Source organism: Ambystoma mexicanum, chromosome 1q, assembly GCF_040938575.1.
Source record: "Ambystoma mexicanum isolate Mex_15411 chromosome 1q, UKY_AmexF1_1, whole genome shotgun sequence".
NCBI lineage: Eukaryota > Metazoa > Chordata > Amphibia > Caudata > Ambystomatidae > Ambystoma > Ambystoma mexicanum.
Genome location: NC_090922.1, coordinates 1,026,456,562 through 1,026,483,284, shown reverse-complemented (window position 1 = coordinate 1,026,483,284; position 26,723 = coordinate 1,026,456,562). Strand labels below are relative to the sequence as shown.

General features: G+C 43.9%; 1 protein-coding gene across 1 annotated transcript in view; it reads left to right on the top strand.

The window, feature by feature from the left end:
* The window catches only part of DNAI3 (dynein axonemal intermediate chain 3), a 2,012,519-nt gene that overhangs the window by 1,185,709 nt on the left and 800,087 nt on the right, over positions 1–26,723 (top strand). Inside the window, exon 14 of the mRNA XM_069641699.1 lies at positions 12,739–12,812. Within this exon, the coding sequence (XP_069497800.1) occupies positions 12,739–12,812 (74 nt within the window). The remainder of the gene's footprint in view (positions 1–12,738; positions 12,813–26,723) is intronic.

Sequence of the window (26,723 nt, the reverse complement as noted above, 5' to 3'; positions counted from 1 at the left end):
ATGGCATATACTTGATGTTTCTTGATTATCGCTTCATGTTTAATCAGATTCAGTAGCAGTAGATTGACGCTTGTTCCAACTTTCTTCATGAAGCCAGTTTGCCTTTGTTCTTGTTTTGCATTCTCCTCAGCCCAGTTGTTAAGTTTTTTAACAAGAAATCCTGCGAATAATTTACCCAGGGGATCCAGCAGGGCAATGGGTCGGCAGTTAGTCGGGCTTTTGCGATCACAAGCTTTGAAGATAGGAATCAAAACGGCCAAAGTCCAACTATGAGGGATTTGTTTCGGTTTTTTCGATAAGTTGCAGAAGCAGAATGAAGAATGCTGCCCATTCGTTCGGATTTGCTTTGAGCATAGCATTTGATAACCCATCGGGTCCCGGAGCTCTGGAGGGATTCAGATTCATGATTGTATTTCTTATATCATTAAGGCCTCGTTGATAGGATACTAGCACCAACTTCTTCTCCACGCATCCGCCGGCAGGCGGAAGCGCCGGCCACACGAAGGCCCATACAAAGGCCCCTGTTTGCCCCTGGAGCCCAGTCACCTCGCCAGGAGCTCACTCGAGGAGAGGGCAGGAGCCCCTCCTCATGTGCAGCAGCATCCGCATCCAGGAAGCAGCTCCAGCACACCACGTGCTTTGGCCTCCACATCTACGGCACCGTGCATCGACAGCCACGGAAGGCCTGCTCTGTTTACGGTAAGGCCTAAACCCCGCAACCTCACCCTCCCTCCACCTGCAACACCGAAATGTTGCTGCTAATGGGCAGAATTCCCTCGATCCTGCACTGCCTGACCCTCCTGCCTGACCTTACTGTGCCGGGCGCCGTGCGGCATGAAAGCGAGGCTGAGGCCTCGTTACTAGGATACTAGCACCAACTTCTTCTCCACGCATCTGCCGGCAGGCGGAAGCGCCGGCCACACGAAGGCCCATACAAATGCCCCTGTTTGCACCCTGTTCGCGACATGGAGCGTCAAGGAGCAGATTAGGAGCCCCCCCCCTCGCCTGATACTGACGCCTCTGCCTTCCTGCATATGAGCCCGTCACCAGTAAGAATCTGCATAACTGTGAATACCTGAGCTTAAAACCCGTACTATTGTATGTATGCTCTTCTATAAGTAGCTCAAACAAACCCTTGTCTTTTTCAATCTGCATTCTGCGCAGGCATCAGCTCCCTGAAACTGCATCCCGCACTATCAGGCAGTCATCCCCTAATTCCGCAACCCTGATCATGGTACTGCCCTGCCCCTCGTTGCTTTGTCATTGCTGAAGGCCTTCCACACGCCTGATATTTTGATGTATGTCTTGTATTTTTGCGCCACCTGCATCCATGACCCTACTTGGCCCAAACCTAGGCGTCACCTAATGCAGCCGATGTACTATTCTGGACCTAGATGGTGCCACACTGCATCATGTGTTGCACTTGATTTATGTTGTGCCTTATGGTCGCTAATAGACCTCTTTTGATTTGTGCTGTGCCCTTTGGTCGTGAATAGACCTCACCTGATTTGTGTTGTGCCTTACGGTCGCTAATAGACCTCACTTGATTTGTGTTGTGCCTTATGGTCGCTAATAGACCCTTTTGATTTGTGTCGTGCCCTTTGGTCACAAATAGACCTCACTTGATTTGTGTTGTGCCTTACGGTCGCTAATAGACCTCATTTGATTTGCATTGTGCCCTTTGGTCGCGAATAGACCTCATTTGATCTGTGTTGTGGCCGCTAATAGACCTCAGTTGATTTGTGTTGTGCATTACCTGTAGTTACTACTGCACCCTTGCTAATAACCTATGAACTTCACTGCCCCCATCATCAGAGCCAAGCCACCTACAATGGCCACATTTAGAGGCGCCACTCTAACTATGGCTACCCTCCTCCCGTTGCTCCGCGCCCACACAACCACACCACTTTACCCAGACCTACTATCTACAATAGAATGGATAAACAGATTCGCCCGCCCACCTTCACCATGCATACCCTGTCCCACACCCCTTAGAAATACAAGACTAGGTTCTTGCCTTGTTGTACCCACTACCACATGCCTGAACGCAGCCCCACTGACCATGACTAGAAACGATAGACTCAGCTATCGTACTAATCTTGTCACAAAGCTCACTAGAATGCTCACCAATCAGACTACGAACCCCAAGCAGCCTACCTCACTTTCTGAACTCTCACCTAGTCACAACCCTACTATACCGCACTCGCCACCTCACACGAAAACTAACCCTCCACAGACCTCTATCAAGGGAGCCCTCATCAACGCTCGCTCATTGGGTGCCCACGCTACTGATGTTGCCGACATTATTTCCACTAACCACCTAGACTTTATCGCCATCACGGAGACGTGGCTCCACCCAGCAGCCGGTCCCACAATAGCTCTAGCCACTCCAGACAACTACAACATCATCCGAGCTGACACTAAAAATGGAATAGGCGGAGGTAAAGCAATTATTGCAAAATCCACCCTATACATCAGAGAAGTAACCAGCACAACCCTACCTTCAGCCGAACTTCTATCCGTCAAACTCCCATTATCTGACACACAAACCATCCTGCTCCATATTATATACAGACCCCCAGCACTCCCCTCCACCTTTGAAGAGGATATCTCTCTCCTACTCACCACCAATTTGAAACCGAAATCCCAAATCATCATTCTGGGAGATTTCAACTTAGGACTCAATGACCCCAATGACAACCAAGCCACTTCCCTTAATGACACGATTACTCATCTAGGCTTCACCCAACACATTAATCAACCTACACATACAAAAGGAAGATCCTTGGATTGGCTTGCAGATGCCAATTGCAACCTCTCACTGACTGACATCACTCCCTGTGCTTGGACTGACCATCATCTTATTACCTTCTCTTTACCTAGATCCTTACCATCTACCACACGACCTACAAAGTTACCTCAAATAATCTCCAGAAACAACCGCAACATCACTATAGAGAACCTCAAACCTTTTCTCGCGCCTATCAGTAAAGCTAATGTACCCACGCAAAAAAACAACCCAGCAGCCATAGTAGACCTATATAACAATACTTTAGAACTAGCCCTCAACCAGATAGCTCCTCTCAAACAACGAAAAGCCAAACCTATTGCCCACTCCAACAAATGGTTCTCAGCAGAATTAAAAGCTCTCCGTAATATTAAAAGAACTGCAGAAACTAGCTGGAGAAAAGCCCCTTCTCTCTCCACTAAAGACAAATTTGCTTCAGCTGCCTCCACCTACAAATCCGCCATCTTAAATGCTAAGAAAGAGACCTACAACTTGAGAATACAAAATGCCAAATCTGGCACCAAAGAACTCTTCTCTATACTAAGAGAACCTGAATCACCACTGCCCCCTACAGAGGACTGCATCAAAGACAAGGCTTGGTGTAACAATATCCAGCTTGCCCTCGCTAACAAAATTTCCCTCCTACAAACCAAGATAGAAGCAGAAAAAGCTAGCATTGCCTTCAAGCAGAACCCCAGCAGCAAAACTAACCACACTACCCCTATCTGCCCATCTTTCCACTTCTCACCAGTCACAGAAGAGGAAGTAATCAAAATAATCGCCAGTCTCAAACCATCCAACTGCAAAGGTGACATTTGCCCAGCATCCATCATCAAAGATGGTGCTAATGAGTTAGCCCCTCTCATCACCTCTCTGATCAACTCCTCCTTCAAAAACTCAGTGGTCCCCAACAACCTTAAAGAAGTGTGGGTCCTACCCCTGCTAAAAAAACCTAACCTAGATCCCAACATCCCCACAAATTACAGGCCCATCACCACAGTCCCATTTCTTCTCAAAATCTTGGACAGGGTAGCCTATCTCCAAATACAACAACATTTGGAAGAAAACAACCTCCTAGGCCTGCGACAATCCGGCTTCAGACCAAGGCACGGGACTGAAACTGGCCTCTTGGATCTAAAAATCCAAATGGTTGACGCCAAAGACAAGGGCAAACTGGCCATCTTGCTCTTGTTGGATCTCTCTGCTGCCTTTGATCTGGTTGACCACCAGATACTCACTCAACACCTCTCCTCGGCTGCTGCATTCTCTCAGAATGCCACTAAGTGGATCCAGTCATTCCTGTCTGACAGGACGACTAGAGTCTTCGCCCCCACTGCGGCTGCGGACCCTATCCCAATCACATGTGGAGTGCCGCAAGGCTCCTGCATTTCTCCCACACTTTACAACATCTTCACGAAGCTCCTATTTGACCGTCTTGACGATCTGGGTGTCAGCTACACTAATTATGCAGATGACACCCAGGTCCTCATCACGCTCACTGGCAGCTGTGAAGAAGATGCGGCAAAGCTTAATGATATCTATTTAGAAATCCAAGCCTGGATGGCCACACACAGTCTTTGCCTTAACGACGATAAAACAGAATTGCTTATCGTAGGCTCCCAGGCTCGCCTCAACAAACTGGACCAAAGGTACCAATCCTTTACCATTGATGGCAACTTCATAAAAGTCTCCAAAGAGGTTAAAACATTAGGTATATACCTCGATTCTACCCTATCACTAAAGAAACAAATAAACTCTACCATCTCAACTACCTCATACACCAATAAATTGATCAATGCCTGTAGGCCTTTCCTCTCCACCTCTAGCTGCCTCACCCTATCTAGAGCGCTGATATTGTCTAAATTCGACTATTGCAACACACTCTACTTAGGCACTACCACTAAAAACTTGAACAGACTCCAGATCCTGCAAAATAATGCACTAAGATGTGCCCTCAACCTCCCGCGCAAGGCGCACATATCCACGGTTAGAAAAGAAGTCCACTGGCTCCCGATCCGTGACAGAATTAAGCTAAGAACACTGGTCATCACCCACAAGTTCCTATCACATACTGCCCCACAATACCTTTCTGACAAATTCGCTAGACACTGCCCCATTAGACCCACCAGAACACCTTACCTACACCAACTAAAGATCCCTAATTATAACCTAAAAACAGCAGGGGGCTCCAGTTTTCCAGTGCTTGCAGCACAATGTTGGAACACCCTCCCCACTACAATTAGATCGGAAGCCGCATTCTGGCCATTCAGAGCCATGGTAAAATCATGGCTACTAGCCTAAACAGCCAGACTCTCACCGACATGACCAGCTAGCCGCCGCTCTCTACCTGTAGTAATGTTTACTCCACCTACAGCCTATTCAGGACCAACCTGTAACCCGGTCCACGTTAGCCACTGTAACTTTTTTTTTCTTTTTTTGCATATTCTCTGTACATACTTTTCTTGGTATATTCTACTCTTGTATGTAAACATTCAGAGCCTGGACTAATGTACGTTCTGTCTGTTGTAATATGATGCTCGTGTAACGATATGTAACTCTGCTGTACACATGATTATGCGCCCAGTTACCTGAGGGTTCGGATGCGCTTTATAAATAAACAAACTAAACTAAACATCCCAATTGAGATTCCAAGAATCCTCGTTCTGTGTTGTAGCGGTTAATGAGACATTGGGGTAGGGATTATAGAGTGTTGTAAAGTGCTTAATCCATTCTTGAGCTTCCACTTCTTGGATCATAGATGTTTCTTTGGGACTGGCGTTCAATAGAAACCATAAATGCCTTGTGTTTTTCTCTTTGAGTGCAGCTAGAATTGCTTCAGCATCATTCTGTTTTATTTGGGCCTTGATTGCTTTAATTGCATTTGAGTATTTTTGTTTTTCTTTTTTCTTTTAATTTCAAAATCGGATTCTTTCATTTTTTTTAGTTGCCTAATTTGCCTTTGGAGAATCGTTTTCTTCAGTACAATTTCTGAATTGAATTGATGTTTATGTACGTTAGTAGATTTATTTATCTTATGGCACGGTTGTTGATATTTCTCAAGAATCCAACCGTAGTTAAGTTTTGCTTGGTCCTGAAGCAGGGACTCTTTAAAGATTGATAATAAGCCAGGTATTTGATGGTTTTTGATACAGAGTTTACTAAGACCGTTATTGATCTCCAAAGCTGGCAAATTTATTTGTGGATATTTTGTTCTTACCGTGTCCCATGTGATTCTTATTTGATGGTGGTCGCTGGTGGATTGAGGAGTGTTGTCAGTAGAAATGATTAGGTTTCTTATCCCTTCTGAAGTAAAGATATAGTCAATGATGGATGTTGAATTTTCACGTGACCATGTCGAAAGAGGTACTCCTTTATTGTTCACAGTTGGATCAATTAGTAGGATACTACGGATGGATAATTCTTTGACCCATTTTTTAGCTCTGGCTGATAATGCATTTGACTCCAATTTAAGGCCTTCTTTATCACATAAATGGATGTTAAGATCCCCTGTAATTATGAATTCTGCTCCATGATTGACCGAGGCAATATTATCAATTTCGTCATATATGGAATCGAGGAACTTGTTGTCATTCATCGCAGTCGGATTCCAATATATATTGAAAATGGTAATGTAGATGATTTCCATACGTTGATCTCGATCTTTATTAGGAGTTGGTATGAGAATGGTCATGTACTGGGCCCAAGGATGAATGTTCTTTCTTGATACAATTGTCTATGTAGGGTTAATTTTTACAAGGATCAGCATGCCTGTTGAGAAGAGATCGCAGGATTTGTTAGGGTTATAAAGCCTTCGCATACTACCTCTTCTTTTAACCAAGTTTCTTGTAGGCATATTATATCAAGTTCAGCAAGTGCAATTGAGCCTTCAGTGAAAAGTTGTTTATGGTCTCTAGTGTTCCATGAGCATAGAGAGACTGCGCACGCCTGGGTTTGATGTCCTGTTAGTTGTTATAGGTAGGTTGTCTTGTTCAGGGGCCAACCGTCTTGGCTCATATTGGATCTTGAATCAGTGTCAGGGATCCGCTCTTGCTCGCGCCATATCCCTCGTTTTTTTGTAGCCTCATTTGTACAGGTCAAATAATTTTCTCCATCGTTATGTTTTGGATTAACAGACAGATCGTTATGTTTTTTCTGTGTGTTTCGGGCCTCTTTACTTGTGTTCATTTTATTGTAATGGTAGGAATCCATCGAGTTTATTGCTGCATTTGTTCCGAGCCATTAAACTCGACACAGTAATTTCTTCAGCTTCAGAAACCTAAGATTTCCAGTTGCTGGTTAGTGGATAATATGCGGTACATTAGTTCTTCACAAAAAAAATCAATCTGTACTGATTCCATTTTTTCTTTGTTGGGAAATATAATCACATTGATGTCTCGTGATTTGATGTCCGCCGTTTGTGGAATAGCATTTAGTAGTCGTAGAACATTAGCCCTATTCAAAATTACAGGCTCATCAATATTTGTTGAACTGGGAGCTAAAGAGATTCTAAAAGCGTAGGACCTTTTTTTCGGGTTGAAAAAAGTTGGTCTGACTAGAGGTGGATCTAAATGAGGGGGAAAAGTCGTGTTATTGCTTGGTTTCTTTTTCATTTCTGAATGGGGCCATGAATCGTCATTTGACACCTCTGAGTAATCCAAAGAAATGTTCGAGGAGTCCTGATTGGCCAAACTCATATCTGAGTAATCAAGAGATGAATCTTTGCATTCATCAAGAACGAGAAATGCGTCATCTTGCGGATCCAAGGAGATGGAAGCCTCCTGTGTTGAATCTTCCTGGATAGAAACATCCTCGGTACCACTCTCACTGGCTGGGGATGGAAGAGTCACTTTAGAAGAGAAGTCTTGTTTTATTACTGTCAATAAAATGTCTAATGGTTCAGACAGTGGCTAATCCGCTCTTTTGCTAGGCGAGTTCGCTCTAGTATCAGTTGGTATGGTGGCAGTCACAGCTACCGAGTTAGTGGGCTTTGGTGTTGTTTTTACTACGTTCTTGATTGTGTTCTCTTGCAAAGATTTTTGTACGTTTTGCATTTTCCTTAAGAAGGCCCGCGAGCCTGTTTGAGATTTTTTTGGGATTTTCCTTGCATTTGGTTTGGAATGAAGTTCTTTTCCCACCAAGCCTCGTTTGGTCAGGTCAAAGATATCAAATAGAGTACATAATGCCGGTTCAGCATTAGAAATGGGCATATCGTGTTTTGGGTCCAGAAGACCATTGTTGAATGGTTGCTTCTCGCATTGGGTCCACTGATCTATTGTTGGAACATCTATTTGAACAGTACTAGATACAGTTTGGGTTTGTTTTGTTGTCCAAGCAGATTGAGGCAACACCTATGACTGTTTTTTGATTTTTTCATCCATCATTTTTTTAGTAATGGAAGATACGGTCTCCATCAGGTTTTGTTTGTCAGCACGGTCGACTCTTGCCACTTCAGCCAGACGGCTTTGCCACAATCTTGATGCCACCGCTTCATATTTTAGTCGTTCCTGTAAGGTTCCAGTAAAGCTTTCTAAATGAGTTTGTTTTGTCATGATCATAGCAAGTAGAGTATCTTGATCTTTGGTTGAGTTCACCATCGCTTCTTGTAATTTTAGAAAGGGGATCATAGCTACAGATAGTACAGCTACCAGCGAATTTTGTAGGTCTAACATCGTGGTTGGTAGTCTTTCAGGTAGTTCAGGAGCGTCATTGGATACTTCAGAGATCTTATGTGATGAAAAAGAGTCATGCTCTATGAGGTCTTGAGCGGACTTTGGTGAGTTTTTTATGGTTACCTGGGGTCCTTTTGAGGCAATTGTGGTTGAAGTATTAATTTTTGGAACTGGAGTATGATTCTGGATTGCTCCAAAGACTTCCTCTCTTTTTTGTTGTGAATCCATAATCGCATCGATCTCGGTTATATCGAGTGATAGACGCGCAATGCGAACTGAAAGTGGTTTGGATTTCTCGCTATTTATTGTATCAATTGGTACGTAGGTTGATTGCCATTGTTGTTTGGCTGCTTTAGCTCGTTCCCTAAGGGTTGGTGTGTAGCAAGGATCCTCAAAAGTAGAGTTACATACTAGTTCGACAGGTTGATGAGAAAGTACTGTGGACAGACTGGATTGTTTTGTGGAAATCAAGGATGAGGGTTCATGGTGAATATTATGTGTTGATTTGTCTACCTTGACTTGGATAGTCGTTCCCATTTCTGTTTGTGAAAATTCAGTGAGGATAGCAGGTAGAGGCAATTTTCTATTTGCGATCGGAAGAACGTGAGAAAGAGGTGTATGTTTCAATTTACCTTTCAATGAAAGAGGGTTAGGCTTGTTATTCTGTGTTATCTGCATTGTTGGTAAAGGACTTACATGAGTTTGTTGAATTTCCAATGGATTTCGGGCCTGATCTTCAGGCCGGTGTAATTCTGCCGTCAGATCTACTTGAGAACTAGTATTTAATTTCGGTATTTGCTTTGCTTTTATCGTGAGTTCAGCTGGGCTTTTGTTTGCCAAAGAAACCTTTTCTTCTAGTTTGCCTTGAAGGCGAGTACGTGGTTTAGTGGGTTCCATTTTAGTGATTTTTATCGCACGCACGCAGGATACGGAAGTATTCGAATGATGCGTGTAATAAACTGTTATTAACAAAGGCAGTACTTACCGCCGCAAACAGCCAAAAACAGCAGCGCACTTTACACCACTGCGGGCTTCACGCCGCAAGGGCCGCGGCTAGCAGTTTTTATGTTAGTTTCCTGTGGGAGCGGCAGGAGCAGGTCATGTGACTCAGGTCACGTGGGAAACCAGGAAGCAACAGGAAGTAATTCGCTCTCCAACAACTGCTGACGGCTCTAGCCGTTAGACTCACGCGAGTCGGAGCAGGATGATACTTCCAGATCAGTTAAGCAGACAAGAGCCAGCAGGTTCAGCAAAGCCAGAAGTCCAGCCGCACAGCCAAAAACAGCCGCGCCCTTTACACGACTGCGGGCTTCACGCCGCAAGGGCCGCGGCTAGCAGTTTTTATGTTAGTTTCCTGTGGGAGTGGCAGGAGCAGGTCATGAGACTCAGGTCACGTGGGAAACCAGGAAGCAACAGGAAGTAATTTGCTCTCTTCAACAACTGCTGACGGCTCTAGCCGTTAGACTCACGCGAGTCGGAGCAGGATGATACTTCCAGATCAGGTAAGCAGACAAGAGCCAGCAGGGTCAGCAAAGCCAGAAGTCCAGCCGCACAGCCAAAAACAGCCGCGCCCTTTACACCACTGCGGGCTTCACAACCTATTTAGGCTCCCAGCTGCAAACCATCTGCCCGAATTTCCATCAGGTGAGAGGGAATGTTGTTATATAAGCCAGGTAGCCCAGCTCAGTGTGGTGGCTGACATGAGCAGGCGTCTCCTGTTTGGAGAAGGCTGAAGAGGGAAGACTGCTGGAGAGGGGAGGTACTGCAGAGACTTTGGAGATTGAAGACTGGGGAGTGCTGAGAAAGGGAGCTGGAGAATTGGCAGCAAGCAAGAGAAGGAGGTGGCAACCTCTACAGAAATTGGTGAGAGTCAAAGGGCAGAGAAAGGAGGGAAAAGGGGGAAGTAAAACCAGGAATGGGGTAGAAATTGGAACTAGTAGTAGAGGAAAATCAGGAGTAGAGTGGAAGTCTATAGCAGAGCACAGGAGGAATGAAATCAAACCTTAAATTGAGTTCAAGTCGGCAGAGGAAAGGAGGAAGAAAGAACACCCAGGAGTGGAGATGAAGGCGGTTATAGGAATAGTGGGAAAGGAAGAAGTCAAAATCAGAGTAGAGTGGCAGGAAGAGACAAGAGCAAATAAAACCTGGAGTAGAGTTGAAGCAAGGAGTAACGGAGAACTGGAGGGTTGAAGTAATACCTGGAATGGGGTGGATAGCAGTGACAACAAAACAAAATGATAGTAAGGGGGCAGAAACAAATCAGCAGAAGGTGTAGAGGTAGGCCAGAGTGAAGACGATACGTCTTTAGAGTAAGAAAGTAAAGAAGATGGGCCACGGGTTGAAGAGTATTGGAAGAGAAAGAAGAAAGCAATTGAGATAAAAGATTGTTATTAAGATATTGAGAAGGGAGGCAAGGAGCCAAAATCAAGCTAGTCAGCTAGTAATAAGTTCCAGAGGGCCAGGTCTTGCTGTAGGCAGGTAAACAGGCGGGAGTAGCTTCCAGCTAGGTTCAGTCAGCCTAATGGCAGTTTAGAAAGCTGGTGGGAAGAATTAGAAAGGAAGGCTAGTAGGGATTGATCCTTTGCCTCTCTCCTTGCTGACCTCAATACTATCTGTAAGGAGTGATGTAGTTCCACAGGACTTTGGATACTCAAAAGCCTGATTATTCACGAGAGTTTGGGAAAGACATTGTTAAATGACATTTATGCAAGAAGGTCATCCTATGTTTTGTTATTTCCTTGCGGGAAGATCCTGTTTATATTTAAGAAGACCCATCCTTGTACTTAAGAACATTGTTGATCTTGATGTACTTCTTGGTCCCAAATGTCCAATTTGTGACACATTGGCCCTCATTACGAGTATGCCAGTCCGGGAAAAATGCTGGTAAAACGGCTGGTAATAGGTTCTGGCATTTTTCCCGGACCGGCATACTCCGAGTTTGCTGGTAGGGGCAGTGAACTACTCGCAGGCCTGACCGGAGTTCCTGCGGGTTACTGGCAGACTCACAATGAGTGCAATTGTATTTGGTCCTACATTAAAATTGCAAAAATAAATCACAACATAGTTTTCTCGTTTTAAAATCTGGGGCAGATCCCCCACTCCTCACAAATCCTCTCCTTTTGTTGTATACCCTTACCCAACACCCCATCTATTTTTTTCAAACAGATGCAAACATCTCACAAAAATTCGGCCTTAACAATCTGTTATTTTTGGCCTTTGTGTTCCCTTTTTGGGGGAATACCTTGCATTTGACCCTTGAAATGCCTGCCAGTTCCAATTTTTCTTTGGTAGTGTTTTCAGAAAACCTTTTTTTTTTACTGAATACTTGCTCTCCACACTAGATGTTAGGGGAGCTCTAATTTTTATTTAGAGTGTACCAAATGGTCGTGATGGAAAAAGTGTACGGAATGTATTTTTGCTTTTTGCAGTCGACCTTCGAGAATAGAGAAAAACAGTCTGCTCTATTCTCAGCCTGGAACATATTACATTATGTTTCTCATAATACAAATAAATGGAGCAACTAAATTAAGTAACTTCAGCATGACTTCACTAATGATCCTATTTGACATTGTAAAATCAGATTGAATAATGTTTGCTACAGTTATAAATGAAGCAAATATGTGTCAAGTTTCTTTTACCAGCACAATTATCAAACAAAAAATACCTGTGCAAGGTCAAAGCTAATATGGTATTAAGCTCCTGATATTAGAATATACGTTCAAATTCAAATACAACGATGGGGACCTGCCTAGTTGACTCAAAGGAATAAAAGTATACATTCCATGAATGAACATAAGACGAATAGACAGCAATTACACATTTCTCTTGAAATACATCATACATGTATCGGAATATACGTGTTTTAGGGAAGAGCGACTACAGACTATACAATGGTAACAAAAAATTGGAACTTAAATGAATTATGCAATTTGAGAGGCTGTGTGTGAATAATACGTATGTTTCTATTATTGGCTGTTTTGTTAAGGTGACACACTTGTTTTAGAATAATGTGACCACATATTGAACAAACATTGATGCAACTGAGTATATATAAGGTTAAATCCCCAGTAAGGCATAGTTAAGAAATGTAGTTGTTAAAGTGCTATGCAACTTTAACAGTTTGTTCTTACCTTCAAAGTCGTCCTCTCTGAGCAGTACGGTCTATGCACATTTATATAACAAAGTATTCGTCTTTCTTTTAAATGCGTGATTGTTTGGGGCTAAATGTGATTTTTCACTATACCAAGGTTATAGTAATTCATTTTTTTGTTTCCTTGTCAGGTTACCAAGGCAGGCGCACCTTGTGAAAATAAATCAGCCCTTTGTCTTCAGCTCGTAACCTGTTCTCCTGACTGGTATTACAATCCTTGATAATTCAAATGTTATTTTAGAACTATATATGTTTTTAACTAGTTAAGCGATATTTCTAGTACAGTTGTCTCCTCTACCCCACAGAGCACCTACAGACCAAAGCACTAAAATTAGCATTACTTTAGGTAACCCTCCACTTAACCTCGTCACAGACGACCATTCTGACAATATCCAGAACGCACGCAATTTGCTAGAACATCGCCCTACAGCCTACCCTAACCTCATGACCCGCAACGACAGACTAGGCTGGAGACTCCCCAACTTACTTAACAAAATGACCAACAATCTCACAACTAAAGTCACTAACAAAAACATCATTGCAAACACCTTGCCACTCAAAGGAGCCTTACTTAATGTCAGATCCCTTGTGGCCCACCATATGGAAATCGCCGACATCATCCGTTCAGCAAACTTGGATTTCCTCGCCACCACAGAAACCTGGCTTCATGCCGCAGCAGGTCCCTCCCTAACCCTTGTGGTTCCAAACAACTACTCCATCCTCAGGGCCGACAGACCTAATGCCTGTGGAGGAGGTGTAGCACTTATATTCAAATCCTTGCTGGATATTAGATCTGTGACCTCCCTTCCTCTAAACTCCTGTGAACACCTATCCATTAAAATTCAAACTACCCCTAAGAATACCATCACCCTGGAATTAATATACAGACCTCCTGGTCCCATAGGTTCCTTTTAGGAAGATATAACTTCCCTCATAGCTGAAAAATCTAAACCTTTATCACAGAATATTATTCTAGGTGGCTTTGTTGCCACAAAAATCTCGCCATGCAAAAATATCGCCGAAAAATTGCCGTTTTTTTGTGGCGACATTATTGCATGGAACATGCAGGGGACAGCCCCGCAACCCCCAAACTTAAAAAAAAAATGTTGTTGCCCCTGTCCCCATGTATATGGTCACCCATATAATATCGCCACAACCTTTTCCCGGCTATATTATTTACGGCGACCATATATATGGGGATAATATTACCTGATACCCTTTAACTTGGGTTACAACGATCCTCACGATACTCCAGCTTCCTCCCTTGCTAATGCACTTGGCGAACAGAACTACATTCAACTTAACACCCTACCCACACATCAGAAAGGCAGCAGCAAGAGATCTCGCCCCCTTCACCTCCAAGCTCATAAACCTGTCTTTCCCCACTAATTCGGTACCCAATAACTTGAAACAGTCATGGGTCCTCCCGCTTCTAAAAAAACAGACCTTGGACCCGGCCATACCTACTAATTACAGGCCTATCACAACTATTCCCTTCCTGTTAAAAATCCTTGACAGAGTTGCTTACTTGCAAATTCAGCATTACCTAGAGTCCAACCAATTACTTGGATTGCATCAGTCTGGCTTCCGGCGCCAGCATGGAACAGAAACTGCCCTTGTTGATCTTAAAAGTCAGATTGACAAAATTAAAGATAAGGACAAGGCTGCCATCCTACTCCTCCTAGATCTCTCAGCCGCCTTCGAACTGGTTGACCATAAAATACTCTGCAATCACCTCTCCTCTGCTGCCCACTTTTCCCCCTCTGCTGTCTCGTGGATACAGTCCTTCCTGGCCAATAGAACCATGAGAGTCTTCTCTCCGTTGGCAGCAGCAGACCCTATCCCCATCACCTGTGGTGTCCCACAAGGCTCATGTGTTTCACCGACCTTATACAATATTTTCAGAAATCCCCTCTTTGATAAACTGGACCGTCTGGGTGTCACCTACACAAACTTTGCGGATGACACCCAGATACTCCTCACCATCTCAGGCAATTCCAAAACTGATGTAGCCAGGATCAATGAAATCTTCTCTGTCATTCAGGCATGGATGGCCACACATGGCCTCTGCCTGAATGACGAGAACACTGAACTGCTCATTGTTGGTTCACCCAACAACTTACAAAAACTAAGTCCCAGCTATTCCAATATCATAATTGATGGTAACACTATCCCGGTTGCCAAGAATGTAAAAACACTTGGCTTTTAACTCGATGCTAATACTAACCTCACCAAACAAGTCAACTCGACCGCTTCAGCTACTACCTATACAGGGAAACTAATTAGAGCCTGTAGACCATTTCTTTCCTCTAACAGCTGCCTCACACTAGCTAGAGCTCTTATACAATCTAAGTTAGACTATTGTAATAGCCTCTACCTAGGTGCCAATCAAGCGATAATTAGCAAACTCCAAGTCCTTCAAAATAATGTGCTACGGGCAGCACTAAACATTCCCAGGTGTGAGCACATCTCCACCACCAGAACCTCATGCAAATGGCTCACCATCCAAAATAAAATCGATCTAAAAACCCTCTGCCTTACCTACAAAGCTCTCAACCATCTAGCCCCTCCCTACCTTACTAACAAATTCACTATGAAATCCTCCTTAGAACTACGAGATCTTCAAATACCCTATGTTTTACATTACCTAGATTAACCTTTAAAGAGCTGGAGGCTCGAGCTTCACTGTCCTCGCCTCCCAACTCTGGAACACCCTGCCACTGAATATTAAGACGTCCAAATCCCTCCAGTCGTTCAGGAAGCTTGCCATTAGGTGGCTTCTGACAAAAAGTCAACCTTAAATTAGACTCAGCTGTAAATTGTACATGTTGCACATGTCTCATTCTGTCATCATTGGTTGCTATTACCTCTACTGTCTGTATAGTATGTATATATGTTGATCTACTTACCATGTACTTTGCCTTGTAACTTGTACTAAGCGCCCTTATACTCCCGGGTCCGGAGCGCTATAGAAATAAAATAAACAAACAAACATTTGGTCTGAATGATCCAGAGAGGGTTCATTTGCCACAGTTCTTTCAAAGGTAGCACTGCATCGCGTGCTTCCGGGGATTCATTTGTATCCCGACCTAGGTGACTGGCTAATCAGAGCTCCCTCCAGACCTCTTCTGATGGCGATTGTATGGCATTGTATTCAATGTGGGTTTTTCAATAAACCAAAAGAAGTCCAAACTATCTCCAGTACAAGGATTACATTTCTGCAGACGATTTTAGACACTTCTTTGGATTAGCATTTCTTCCACAATTCCGTTTTTTTGAAGTTTAAAGTATAATTTCATGCCATTTGTTATGAAAAAATCCTGGGTTTCACAACCTCCAGTATTTACATAGTGTCCTTTGTGAGACTCCGAATGCAAGAGGTTAATTTTCAGCTGTACAGTTAATGGGATATACTTTAATATCCTTCTATATATTTGTTTTCAGAGTACCCATACTCAGATATTGATTGCGATGGATTTTCAGAGTTTGGTTAGGGGGGTGGGGTCATTGTGCAGCCCTTGGACTACATGTTCTCTCCTTGATACAGTAAAGGAAGGATCACAAAAATGGGTGGGATTTAAAGACAATCTTTCAGACATTAACTTTGTTCGTCCTGTGCTCTGATGCAAGATGGTCCAAGTTCATAAAGACAGCACCACTGTACTGTGTATCAAAGTCCCCTGCCTGGCCCTTATAATGAATGCTAGGGTGACCATGGGGGCTGGGTATCCCCAACTGATTGATAAGTGATGCAGGCTTAGGGATGCACTATGTGAAGGATCTCCTGGTCCACTCCACCACAGCCCAGCTGCTTGGCATGGGCTTCTTACTGGGGCCAAACCTATGGCATCTAAGGAAGCCTTCTGTCCCAAAAGTAGATAATGAATGTACTACTCTCCTGTGGTCTGGTGAAGCCCAAAAGAATTCTGTTGCCAGCAATGTACAAAGTAGAGGATGGATACTAGCCCCCAAAGAACCAAAAGGCTTACTGCAGAAGCTCCTTAGCACAGAGAAGTTGAAGGTCTGTGAAGGGGAGTGAAAACCGACATGTGTGAGTCTTCAAGCATATGAAAACTCTGACTTACTGAACATTGGTAGCAGTTGGGGAAAATGAGGAGAGGTAATGTAGCATATAACTCCAGCAAGCGACTAATATCTGTAACCCCTAACCAACAGAGTGCCAAGAAAAATCACACAGTTGTTCAAAGAGGACTGTCCCACTGTGCCAGGGGGCAAAGGAATCTGTGCCAGAGTGGTTTGGAAGTCAGATCAAAAGGAGGTTGTGCTACAGGAGGGGGTGTGGGTGGTGATACATCAGAAAAAGGTGGTAAAACAGGAGGATGAGTTGATTCTGGAGGAGGTGCAAAATAAGGAAGGCAATGAAGAAAGTAAGGAGATGAAAGCAGAGTTCTAGAAAGAGAGGGACTTTCAAGAGGTAGAAGAAGCCCAAATAGGGAAATAGGTAGAAAAGCAGAGAATATCAGCTGAAAGATCAGAAGAGTGATCCTAAGGAAAGGGAGCACAAGGAATATTTGGAAGGAGAGAAAGTGGAGCAGGAGGACAAGTCAAGTAGCCAGCTGTCCCGTCTCTGCATCTGTTCCTCTGGGTGGCTCTGTTTGCAGACTCGCAGGAAATTGTCAACCATCACCAGAGAAACCCTGAATCACAATTTAATACTTCCTTACACAAATCTGTAATTCCAGAAACATGGACTGAAATTCCCATAATGTACCTGCAAAATATCTGGAGAACCCAGCAAGCCAATCTAGAAATGTTTATGTACTCTTGAGTTGCATGCACACTGGTTGCACTTTGATTGGAAGGATACAGACACATTGCAATGGACTGCAAAACTCAAAATGCCACCGCAATTAGTGTGATTTTGTTTTTTACAAAACCTCCTGGAGTTTGTCAGCACTGGCTCCTCTCCCAAAATGCATGTCAGGAAATTCCATCAATAAAACCCATGACTGCATATGTGCAACCCAGTCATGCAGCTACACCTTGCTAGCTCTGCATATGAGCTGGCACACCCTCAAGCTCCCTGTTCTTGTATTGCATTCTGAGCCTCATGCTGCTGCAACCATGCCTTGATCACCATTTTGCATTGTGCTGTGTCTGCGTCTCTTCCCTGCTCCTTTCCTGCCTTGCTCAAATTCTACAGCCCTACAGGCTCAATACAACACCCTCTGCAGTGTGTTTTCTTCTTCCCTTTGTGCTGTGGCCCTGAAGCAATTAACCCCTTTCCTGTGCTGATGTCCTGCACATCCCAGCTTCTGCTTATTGTGCTGTAACCCTGCAGCATGCAGCCTCATTTACATGCATGGTTTCCATTTGTCCTCCTTCTCTGCTTCTTGCTCTGCCCTTCCCTTGCTGTTTCAGAACTATTTAGTCTCATGTTTTACCCTATTAGTCAGTCTCTGTTTATTTTGTTTCTGTTGGTACCGTTTTAGTTTTGGCTATTAGGTGTGCTTTTTTTATTCAAAGTGGACAAGATTTCATCCTAGCGGTGGTAGGGTAGGAGGACTGTGTGCTCTACTGTCAGGGAGGGGTAGCTGTTGTCTGTGCGCCAAAACATCTATGAAGGATGTCTATTCGCAAACAGCCCTCTTAAGCGATGATGCTAACCTGCAAGTATACAAATCGTTTCCTAACTCCTGTAGTTTAGCAGCAAACAATTAATGTACACACGCTGTATACTCCTAGCGGAACACCGATCATTAATGCGCTTAGAAAGTGGTATAATCTGTCATGAAGCACTTATAGAAATCACCAAATTAGTTGTAGGCGAGCCAATCATTCACAGGTGATGGGAGGACATCTTTACAAGTGTCCTGCCAAAACTGCATGCATTAGATTAACTCCCTTGTTGAGAGTGGCCAGTTTACGCTGTCAGTGGGCATTAGTATTCTAGTCACCTGCTTTCAACACAAGGGCATTTTAGTCGTGATTTGGTTGACGTGGTGACCACCGCCACCACCCCTCCCATGCATGCTTTACAACGGACGCAGGGGGCTGGATGCTTTGGCAAGGGCGTAGTTAGTTTATTGGCCATCCGGGTTGATGACTTTAAAGTGAGAGAATAGCTCTCTGCTGAAGTTGGCAACTATCGTTATAACTGAAAGGTTTTTCTTTTTTTATTTATTTTTTATTTATTTGTGTTATATATAAAAACAGACTATTTACATTCATAATAACTCAATCTTTAACTAAGCTGATTCTCCGACCTCGTCTCTCCCGTACCCTATTGATGTTTATGCAATTATTTTACAAAGCATTAAGACTCGTACCACCGCTGATGTTACAGCGATATCGTGCCCGGAGATTAGTCTATCACAAAACATTTTAAAGTGAGAGAATAGCTGAAGTTGTCATGCACCAGCCCTGGAAATTCATGTATAGGTGGAAATACCACTAACATGGTTCTGATTGTTCCAGGTTGAAGGTCTAGTGTTTTTCCAACATGGCCGCCGGAAACTATAAACAACGATGCAAACTGGCGCTTAGCGCGTTGTATCGACTTCGTTACGTTCGCTGTCAGTTTCGTTTCCAGAGGCGACTTGCAGTTCAGAGCTAATTCACTCCCTGTCTCCCTTCTCTGTATGTATTTCACCCTTATTCCCTCACGTGGGTGTTTTCAGGTTAAGGTAAGGTAGCGGTTGGTTCTGTTTCTCTATTCGTTTATACACATAGCGCTAACCTCCCTTTGTGTCTGCCGCTATTTCCCTATATGTGTCTACATCGGCTATCTCTCTCAGCCTTTTCTCTTTACTTTACCGACGTCCACTGTATTGGAAGTCTTACCTTATTCTATTTCTTCCCCGTTATCTTTTTCTTACCTATTTCTTTCTTTTGTGGAAACTACTGGACTCTGACTTCTATATTTAACCCATCATTAACTCCATCGGAGGAATTGTTGGAGAATTGGTGTACTGTTTCCAAGGACAATTGAAAGATACTTTCAAACAAGCACTCACCGCATCTACAGACGGACAGTTACGATCTCTCAGGGTTTTTGCCTTTGGGCTTTTTTCCCAGCACGAAGGGCGTGCTCCTCGGGTTTCCCTAAGATCTGTAAAACACCCAGATCAAGGTGGCCACCGAGGGAGCGCGTCCTTACTTACGTCAGAAAAAGGAGAAGAAGTCAGGAGAAAGCGTAAGAACTAGGAAGAAGACAGAAGCATTAAGGTTGGAGGAGATACAAGAAGACCCAGGTGAGGAGGAGAAAGGGGTAGAGGAATCCAGTTTTGACAGTATACAACGCCCAATCAAACCTATGGCGTCTCCGGAACAGATACAGGAGATGTGCAACGCCATACAAGGACTCAGAGTGGAGATGCAAACCCTACATGCTGAGAACCTTCTACTTCGTCAACAGGCTGCAGCTAGAACAGAGAGTAGAGATGATCTACCACCTATGCCATTCTCATATGGTAAATATGAAGGAAACCCCAAGACAATAAAGGAGTTCCTAGATGCCTGTGCAGTATATTTTTCCTTCAGACCCAGAGCTTTCGAGTCTGAAAGGGCTCGGATAGGATTTGTCATTGCTAACTTAGCGGGTAGTGCTCTGGCCTGGGCGACCCCCCTGGTCACTAACCAGGATCCTTTGGTCAATGATTACGCTGTATTCATACAGGGCTTCAAAGACCGTTTTGAACGTCCGGAGGTCCAGTATACCAAATACGAAGCTTTCCTCGATGTAAGGCAGGGAAATCAGGACCTTCAAGCTCACATTGCGCAATTCCAGAGTCTAGCAGTATCTGCTGGTTGGCCAGATACAGCACAACAAACAATCTTCAGAAGGGGATTGAACGAAGAAATGAAGGACGAATTGGCCCGCGTAGCTCGTCCCAACAGCTTTCGTGAACTAGTAACCCTCTCCCTCCAGATCGAATTTCGGATCCAAGAGCGACGTTTGGAGAGAAGGAGAGGAAGAGGCTATGTCCAAAGGTATAGTCCTCCACAAGGAAGAAGAGAGCGCCCAACCCTAGAGGAACCGATGCAGATAGGATCTACCAGAGGACCCTTAACCAGGATTGAAAGGAAGAGAAGACAAGAACTGAACCTCTGTATGTACTGTGGATCCTCTAGACACAGCCTCAAGGACTGTTCTGAAATTCCCTCCAGAAGACAGGGAAACGACAGACCCCAGGTCTATGCAAGGGAGATCGTGGGGACAACGGCTCAAACCCTTGCAATCTTACCAGATTCAGTCAGGAAGGAATAGAAGACAACCGTTTAATGGTATTTCAGGTCTTGTTTTCCTACAACTTGAAACAGAATATCCCTGTACTAGCCATGCTAGATTGTGGAGCTGCGGGAAATTTCATTGATGTCAACTGGGCCCAAGAAAACCAAATTCCACTCCAAAAGAAGACAACCCCTCTCCCAGTTGAAGGTGTGGATGGACGTCCTTTATCTTCCGGAGTTATTACGATGGAAACGGTTCCTATCTCATTGGGAATGGGACACCACACGGAGAACCTTAGCTTTGATGTCATCAGAGCGGCACATTTCCCTCTGATACTGGGTATCTCCTGGTTACGACGTCATAACCCCACAATAGATTGGACAGCTAACAAACTCAGCTTTGATTCTGAATATTGCGGAGAACATTGCATGAAGGGACTCCAGGTTGAAGTCCAAGCTAGCGTTTCCAAAGGACTGTCCCACATTTCTGTTTCCTCTATCCCCGTACAGTACCAGACTTTTTCTAAGGTGTTTGAAGATATAAACCCTAGACTCCTCCCACCTCACCGAAAAGAAGATTGCAGCATAGACCTCAAGGAGGAGGTCTCTCTTCCATTTGGACGGATGTACCCTTTGTCCTTAGCAGAAAAGGCTACTCTGAAAGAGTATCTAGATACCAACTTGGAGAACGGACTGATCCGACCCTCAAGGTCTTCAGGAGGAGCATCATTGTTCTTTATATCTAAAAAGGACTCAAAGGAGTTACGCCCATGTATCGATTACCGGGGTTTAAATAGCCTGACTATCCGTGACAGATACCCAATGCCCCTTATCCGAGATATTCTCGAGGCAGTCCAGAATTCCAGAGTATTCACCAAAATCGACCTAAGAGGGGCCTACCATTTGTTAAGGATTAAAAGAGGGGATGAGTGGAAGACCGCATTCAGAACACCAATGGGGTTATTCGAATACTGCGTGATGCCATTTGGATTAGTGAACGCCCCGGCGATATTTCAGAGATTTGTGGACAAGATCTTTGCGGATCTTCTATATACATCTGTCGTAGTATATCTGGATGATATACTGATCTTCTCACCATCCTTGGAAGAACATCGAATTCAGGTTAATAGGGTTCTACAGAGACTACTAGAGAATCACCTCTTTGCTAAACCAGAGAAGTGCGTCTTCGACGCTTCCGAAGTCTCATACCTCGGTTTTATTTTGGCCGCCAATGGGGTAAGAATGGATCCTAGCAAGATCCGGGCAATAGACCGATGGCCAGATCCTTCTTCTGTTAAGGAGATTCAACGCTTCCTTGGTCTGGCAAATTTTTATCGTCGGTTTATTCCTAATTTTTCAGACCTGGTTTTGCCTTTAACCTCACTCCTTAAAAAGGGAGTAGTTTTTCACTGGGATACAGAAGCACAGGAGGCATTCAAGAACCTCAAGAAACGCTTCACTTCTGCTCCAGTTTTGTTACAACCTGATCAGACTAAACCATTTGTCCTGGAGACAGACGCCTCCGGAGGTGCCTTGGGGGCAGTATTATTACAGGAGAATCAAGAAGGGGAAGAACACCCCATAGCTTACTACTCCCGCACCCTGACGGGAAGCGAAAGGAATTATTCTGTGCTCGAGAGAGAGCTATTAGCTATGCGAGCTGCCTGTCAAGAATGGAGACACCTTTTGCAAGGGGCAGCGCAACAGTTCACGATCCGCACAGATCATAGAAACTTGAAGGTACTCCAACAGATGGAGTGTAGAAATTCGAGACATGCTCGCTGGGCATATTACTTTTCTAATTTCGACTTCCAAATCACCTACATCCCTGGATCTCAGAACAGTGTTGCGGACGCATTATCCCGAAGCTGGGAGAATGAGAAGCCAGAATTACAGAGGGAAAGAATCCTACCGAAGCATCATTTTTATATGATCGCAAATCTTTTTCTACAAGAAGTTCATAGTGGATTGGAAGAATTCACACAAGAAGTAAGAGAAACCTATCAATTGCAAGACATTGACGGATTATGGTTTCGCCAGTCTGCACTATTTCTACCCACCTCAACTCTTCAGGACCAAGCCATCCACTTTTGTCATGATCTACCCTTGGCAGGACATAAGGGGGAAAAGGCAACTTATGAACTGATATCCAGAAGTTTTTGGTGGCCATCTATGCGAAAAGATATCACCTCATATGTTTCTACTTGCCCCATCTGTGCTATCAATAAGACCCCTCGTCAAAGACCATTAGGACTCTTACATCAAGCCAAGGCACCGACACGTCCTTGGGAAGACCTTTCGATGGATTTTGTAGTAGAGCTACCAACTTCAAATGGTAAAACAGCAATTTTGGTAACGATTGATTCTTACACAAAGCTAGCCCACTTTGTAGCATTACAAGGAGTACCCTCGGCCTCCGAAACGGCTACCATATTCCTCAAGGAGGTTATAAGACTACACGGCTTACCCCGAACCATAATTTCGGACAGAGGAACCCAATTTACCTCAAAATTTTGGGACTCCCTTTGTCATCAACTTGGAGTTCAACGAGCTCTCTCCTCGGGGTATCATCCTCAATCAAACGGACAGACGGAGAGACTGAACGCCAATTTAGAACAGTACCTCCGTTGCTATTGCAATAGAGAGCAAGACAACTGGGCTTCTTTGCTACCCATGGCAGAATTTGCCTATAATAACACATATCATACAGCTATCAAGATGAGTCCCTTCAAATGTACCTACGGGTACCATCCTCATCACTTACCAGGAATCATAGCTCCAGGATCTAAGATATCCACACCAGCCATAGAAGAGATGTTAATGGATCTCAGGGTCTCACACAAAGAAGCATTGCGAGCATTGGAAGACAGTAGGAGGAAGTACAAGGTGTCAGCCGACACCAAAAGAAGCCCCAATCCATTATGGAAACCAGGAGATCGAGTCTGGCTCTCTACTCGGTATTTACCTCGTTGGATCCATATGGGTAAATTTGCAGCCAGATTTATAGGTCCATATCGCATTCTATCCAGGATCAATCCAGTTGCATTCAAGTTACAACTACCCAGCGCCTTAAGAAGAGTTCATCCGGTCTTTCATTCCTCTCTTCTAAAGGCTCATAAGGAGGATCCTTACAAGAGGACAAGAAGAAGCCCGATTACTGCCCCTTCCGAAGAACCAAAGGAGTATGAGGTGGCCAGATTGGTTGATTCCCGTTATAGAAGGGGAACTCTTCAATACCTGATACATTGGAAGGGATATCCGATTGCTGAAAGAACATGGGAACCCAGATCACATGTACATGCCCCTCGACTGGTTCAACAGTTCCACCGACGGAATCCGGGGAAGCCTGGAGGAAGCAGGTATAGAAGGGGGCATACTGTCATGCACCAGCCCTGGAAATTCATGTATAGGTGGAAATACCACTAACATGGTTCTGATTGTTCCAGGTTGAAGGTCTAGTGTTTTTCCAACATGGCCGCCGGAAACTATAAACAACGATGCAAACTGGCGCTTAGCGCGTGTATCGACTTCGTTACGTTCGCTGTCAGTTTCGTTTCCAGAGGCGACTTGCAGTTCAGAGCTAATTCACTCCCTGTCTCCCTTCTCTGTATGTATTTCACCCTTATTCCCTCACGTGGGTGTTTTCAGGTTAAGGTAAGGTAGCGGTTGGTTCTGTTTCTCTATTCGTTTATACACATAGCGCTAACCTCCCTTTGTGTCTGCCGCTATTTCCCTATATGTGTCTACATCGGCTATCTCTCTCAGCCTTTTCTCTTTACTTTACCGACGTCCACTGTATTGGAAGTCTTACCTTATTCTATTTCTTCCCCGTTATCTTTTTCTTACCTATTTCTTTCTTTTGTGGAAACTACTGGACTCTGACTTCTATATTTAACCCATCATTAACTCCATCGGAGGAATTGTTGGAGAATTGGTGTACTGTTTCCAAGGACAATTGAAAGATACTTTCAAACAAGCACTCACCGCATCTACAGACGGACAGTTACGATCTCTCAGGGTTTTTGCCTTTGGGCTTTTTTCCCAGCACGAAGGGCGTGCTCCTCGGGTTTCCCTAAGATCTGTAAAACACCCAGATCAAGGTGGCCACCGAGGGAGCGCGTCCTTACTTACGTCAGAAAAAGGAGAAGAAGTCAGGAGAAAGCGTAAGAACTAGGAAGAAGACAGAAGCATTAAGGTTGGAGGAGATACAAGAAGACCCAGGTGAGGAGGAGAAAGGGGTAGAGGAATCCAGTTTTGACAGAAGTTGGCAACTATCGTTATAACTGAAAGGTTTTTCTTTTTTTAATTTATTTTTAATTTATTTGTGTTTGGTTCGGCATTGAACCTTTACAAATGATACAAAATACAATCATAAAAAAAATCAAACACAAAGTATTTTACATTTGCTTATATAGAAAAATATATATATAAAAACAGACTATTTATATTCATAATAACTCAATCTTTAACTAAGCTGATTCTCCGACCTCGTCTCTCCTGTACCCTATTGATGTTTATGCAATTATTTTACAAAGCTTTAAGACTCGTACCACCGCTGATGTTACAGCAATATCGTGCCTGGAGATTAGTCTATCACAAAACATTTCTGCGAGAATCCCTTCCTCACAAAACACAAATCTCCTAAATAACGCTGAACGTACGTTCCATGTCCCCTCACACTCCATCAATAAGTGTCTTAATGTTTAGTTTGATGGAATATCACAGATTCTACACAATTGTATAGCTCTATCTCCTTGATGCCGCTTTGCCAGCACCTCACCACGATGTGCCAAATTTAACCTTATCCTTAAAATGTTATTTCTTACCGACCTATCCAGAAATTTCATTAGGTAATGAGAGAGACAGCCAAGTTTTTTTTCTGACGCGAGGAAAGGATTGTATGGAGATGACTGTCTTACTTTCGATATTGTTTCAATCCAATCACTAATTTCCAACTCACGCTTAACCTTTCATGGGTTGGCTATGAGAGTCTTTACGTCCAGGTCTGCCCTAACTAGGGACTCCTTCACTCTGCTTTCAAGATCAGCCAGGATGGTCAATCTGGGTTGTTCCATATGGTATCTAATATCCCCATATAGAGTAGTGATCTGTTGGGTGACCTGACCCACGTTTGGACTATTATGCTGCAACATTTGGTGCTGTGGGCTTAGGAAATCCAAGATGGTGGAAAAGCCCACATTTGCGCCAGAATCCAGGAGAACCATGCAGTTTTGCGCACACCACAATGGTCCTGCCACCCACCAGTGCAAAGAAAGATGGTTCTGTTCAAAACCCGTTTTTATTAATGTCAAAAATTGCTAAGATCATGGGCCCGAAACCACCAAACAAAAATCCAACTATGGTTGAGTGTTTTACTTTACTCTACTACAGATCCACATCAATGCCATGTCAAGCAAGGATCATATACTATCATGTAAAATCCTTTCCTTTTGAAATGTATTAATTCAAGACAGCTGTCAAAAATAGGTGCAGTTACCGGCATTGGACACTGACCGGCGCTGGCGCTCTATAAATCCTGACAGGATAGCTGTCTTGCAGAACTGGGCAGTGAACAGAAGGGGGTCTTATGTAATTAAAAGTTCAAAAGACTGGCCTTTCCTGAGAACTCTTAACACCCCAGAGACCCACACCACGAGGCAGGATATCACATGGCCCTGTTGATTGAGAGGGAGGGGACTTCCCTGCAGCCTTTTGAACCTATCACAATAGACCCTGCAATTGAATGGGGTATGCTGATTTTGGGTGTGGACTGTAAACAGAGCTCTGCCTGGGAGGAGAGACATGTGATCCCTGACTCCCCCAGTTCCTAGGGGCGGGCCAGACAGGACTGTGGATTCATATTGCAGCAAATATATGTTTAAGTTGAATGCTTCTAAAATCGTGTTCACAGAAATGTACAATT